General features: G+C 34.7%; 1 protein-coding gene across 1 annotated transcript; it reads left to right on the forward strand.

Annotated features, from left to right (window-relative positions):
- Window positions 1–2,069: 2,069 nt before the first annotated feature.
- Window positions 2,070–2,984, forward strand: LOC112542628 (olfactory receptor 14I1-like). Its single transcript, XM_025175969.2, has one exon. The coding sequence runs from the start codon at window positions 2,070–2,072 to the stop codon at window positions 2,982–2,984; it is 915 nt and encodes a 304-aa protein (XP_025031737.2).
- The last annotated feature ends 468 nt before the right edge of the window (window positions 2,985–3,452 follow it).

The raw sequence follows: 3,452 nt of genomic DNA on the forward strand, positions 1-3,452 counted from the left end.
GAGTTTTAAATAACTATAATGATACTTAACCATCCACCTCAAGCATAAAATAGAAACTGTGTGTCAGAAAGGGCTTACTCTTTACCTCGTTCTAAAAGATCTTCAGATCTTTTAGATTTCCATTAAGAGAAAGATACATTTTTGGGCTAGTTTGATGTACCCTCTCCTGTTTTCAGGTTTGTAAAATCAGAACATCAGCATTTTTCCCCTGTAGAATTCTTCACTTAAAATAATACAGACCCTTGGGAAACATCCCATGGAGCATAGAAAACCTCCGACCCACCAAAACTCTATTATACTGCCAGTGGAGACCAACATTATATTTGGTGGAAAAGGCTAAAGAAATTGGATAAGATCTCATTCATGGGTCCACAGCATGCAGTCTAAACAATGGCTCCATAGGGGGGGAAAAAGAAAAAGAAAATAAAGAAATCTGCATGAATAAAGATAGTGAGTTATTCTCTTTTATAACCCTTGAATTATAGTTATTTCTCACTTTTCCCCTACAAATATTCAACCTAGGATTTCCTACCTTTCCTCTTGTAATTATAATTCTAGTTAAAAAAGTTTAGAAATACTAAGGGCTTCTATAATCATTATTTTTCAGACAGTTTTATTTTGGATATGAAATGAAAAAAGGTAAGTAGAACTTCATCAGACATTAGAATAATCTAAAAATAAAATGTTAAGCATTACCTTTTCCCCCACCTTGTTTTTCATTAGCTTAGCAGACTTGATCTACTAAATTTAAAGACTGAGCTTAACTTCTATTGATTAGAAGATTCAGCATGCTTTTATTCACCCTAGTTCCAGATCAATGGATATGAACTAATTCAGACATCTTGATCTTATTTAATTTGAATCCTACTGACTCAACAGCTAATTCAGATGATGGTTTGAATCAGATCAGGACTTACTTATATGGGCCTCTGAAGATTTTTTTTTTTTACATTCATAAGCAGTTGCAGTAGGTTCTGATTTGAAGCAGGTTTTCAGAATTTCCTTTCTACATTTCACATGATAGGATTAATAAAGAGTGGCAATTTGCAGGATTTCCTAGTTCTTTATTTGGAGGCTTTCAAAATGTTTAAAAGCATCCTTAAAGAACAACTTTAAAAGCCAAAAGTAGGTGTTATCAATTGTAATAAAAGTGGTGGAAGAAACAGAGAAAGAACAGTTTTTCTTTCTCTGAAGTGCTTTTTGAACATTTAGGAAGGAATTTTAAATAAGTATTGTTGTCATCATTGTTGTTTCCAAAAACAAAACAAAACACAGTAAAACATTTGCTCCATCAGCATTTGTCAAATACATTTTATGTGGCTAATCCCCAAAAAATAAAAGGTAAAGGATGCTTCTAGAGCTATTAGATATCACTCCATGTCAGAAAACTAGAGGGTCTAAGTATCTCAGGATGGCTGGATTCCAGTATGCTCAAACCATAGGAATTTTAAACATAATCATCCTCTAAGGAATTAATTTCCCAATTTTGTCTTTTTCTGCTTTTCGTTCTTTGAACCTCTACAATTCTTTTTTTCCCTTTCCCTTTCCCTTTCCCTTTCCCTTTCCCTTTCCCTTTCCCTTTCCCTTTCCCTTTCCCTTTCCCTTTCCCTTTCCCTTTCCCTTTCCCTTTCCCTTTCCCCTTCCCTTTCCCTTTCCCTTTCCCTTTTCTTCCTCCTCCTCCTCCTCCTCTGAAGAAGGAGGAGGAGGAGGAGGAGGAGGAGGAGGAGGAGAGGAGGAGGAGGAGGAGGAGGTCAAAACACTGAAAGATTTTGACAAAAAAACTGAAATGGAGAGGAGGAATACAATTGATAAAGATGGAAAATTCCCCAGAAATGATGCAGAGAAAGGGATTACTGACAGCTCCCATAGTATAATATTGATATTGTGGAATACAGAGCAATCTGTCCTGCTAAAAAGATCAGACTGTTTCACTTTGCTTTCCCAAAAGATTTAATGGAAGTTTAGTGAATATTGAACAGATGCTATTAATCTCTTTCCAAACTCACAGAATAGAAAACCTTTAACTACCCTATTTCTTCTTCTAGGGATACTATGATTCATAATTAAAAATGGATAATCACACATCTGAATTTCTTCTCTTGGAATTTTCAAAGATTTGGGAGCTACAGGTTATTTATGTAACTTTATTACTGATACTGTATTTGATGACAGTAACAGGGAACCTTATCATCATCATTGCTATTGCTTCTGACCACCATCTTCACACCCCCATGTACTTCTTCCTGATGAATTTAGCCATGCAAGACATTGGTTCTGTTTCAGTTACTATCCCAAAAGCTGTTTTTAATTGCCTTGCGAATATAAGGCATATTTCTTATTCAGGGTGTGTTGCTCAAATCCTCTTGTTAGTGTTCTTCCTGGACTCTGATGTTGCCCTCCTGACTGTCATGGCCTATGATCGATATGTTGCCATTTGCAATCCTTTACACTATGAAATGGTAATGAATAGGATGGCCTGCACCAAAATGGTTGGCAGTGTGTGGATTGCCAGTTTTCTTAATGCTACACTACACACTATTGCAACATTTACTAATCCTTTTTGTTCTAACATTATCAATCAGTTCTATTGTGAAATTCCACATCTACTTAACATTATCTGCTCCGGTTCATATGCAATTGAAATTGCAATTGTAATGTTTACTTCTATATTAGTAATTGGTTGTTTTTTCTTCATCATTCTTACTTATGTTCAAATTTTCTCTGCTGTTCTGAGAATCCCTTCTCTTCAAGGAAGAAAAAAGGCCTTCTCCACTTGCCTACCCCACCTCATTGTCATCACCATATTTCTGTTTTCTGGTTGCTTTGCCTACCTAAGGTCCATACCTGGCAGTCCTTCACACCTTGACTTCATAATTACAATAATGTATTCCATTATTCCACCCATTTTAAATCCATTGATCTATGGCATGAGAAACAAGTATATTAAAACAGTTTTTACAAGACTTCTTAGTTTGAAGTCTTAAATATCTTGGTATTTTAATGAAAAATGGAAGGAGCAGTTAGACAGCTTAGATAAATTGTGCTATACTGTAACACATGTGTTCCCTTCATTTTGCATGTTTATTTCATTTAGAATACTACACTTATCTATGTCAATATATTTATGGACCCAAAATTTATCTGTTATGTGATTTTTCAGCTTCAGAGATAATCCTCAAGACACCAACAGTTAAATAAAATAATAAACTCAGTAAAGGTTAGTGAAATGTGATTGAAAGAGACTGGGTTTTTTTTAAATCTGAAACTAGCAGATAAAAATGTTTTATCAAAGCTGGTTTGTGATATGCTTCTTTTACTCTTATTAATCTTCAAAAAAGATAGATACTTGTATTTGGTGTATCATTATAATTTCAGGAAATCCATGTGACATGTTAACCAACAACAATTTACAGGCATATATAGATAAGAAGACATAGAACCTCCATGAAGAG

The sequence above is a fragment of the Python bivittatus genome, unplaced genomic scaffold (assembly GCF_059951505.1).
Source record: "Python bivittatus isolate LINGU-HERP-01145 unplaced genomic scaffold, Pbiv_v1 ctg000470_np1212, whole genome shotgun sequence".
NCBI lineage: Eukaryota > Metazoa > Chordata > Lepidosauria > Squamata > Pythonidae > Python > Python bivittatus.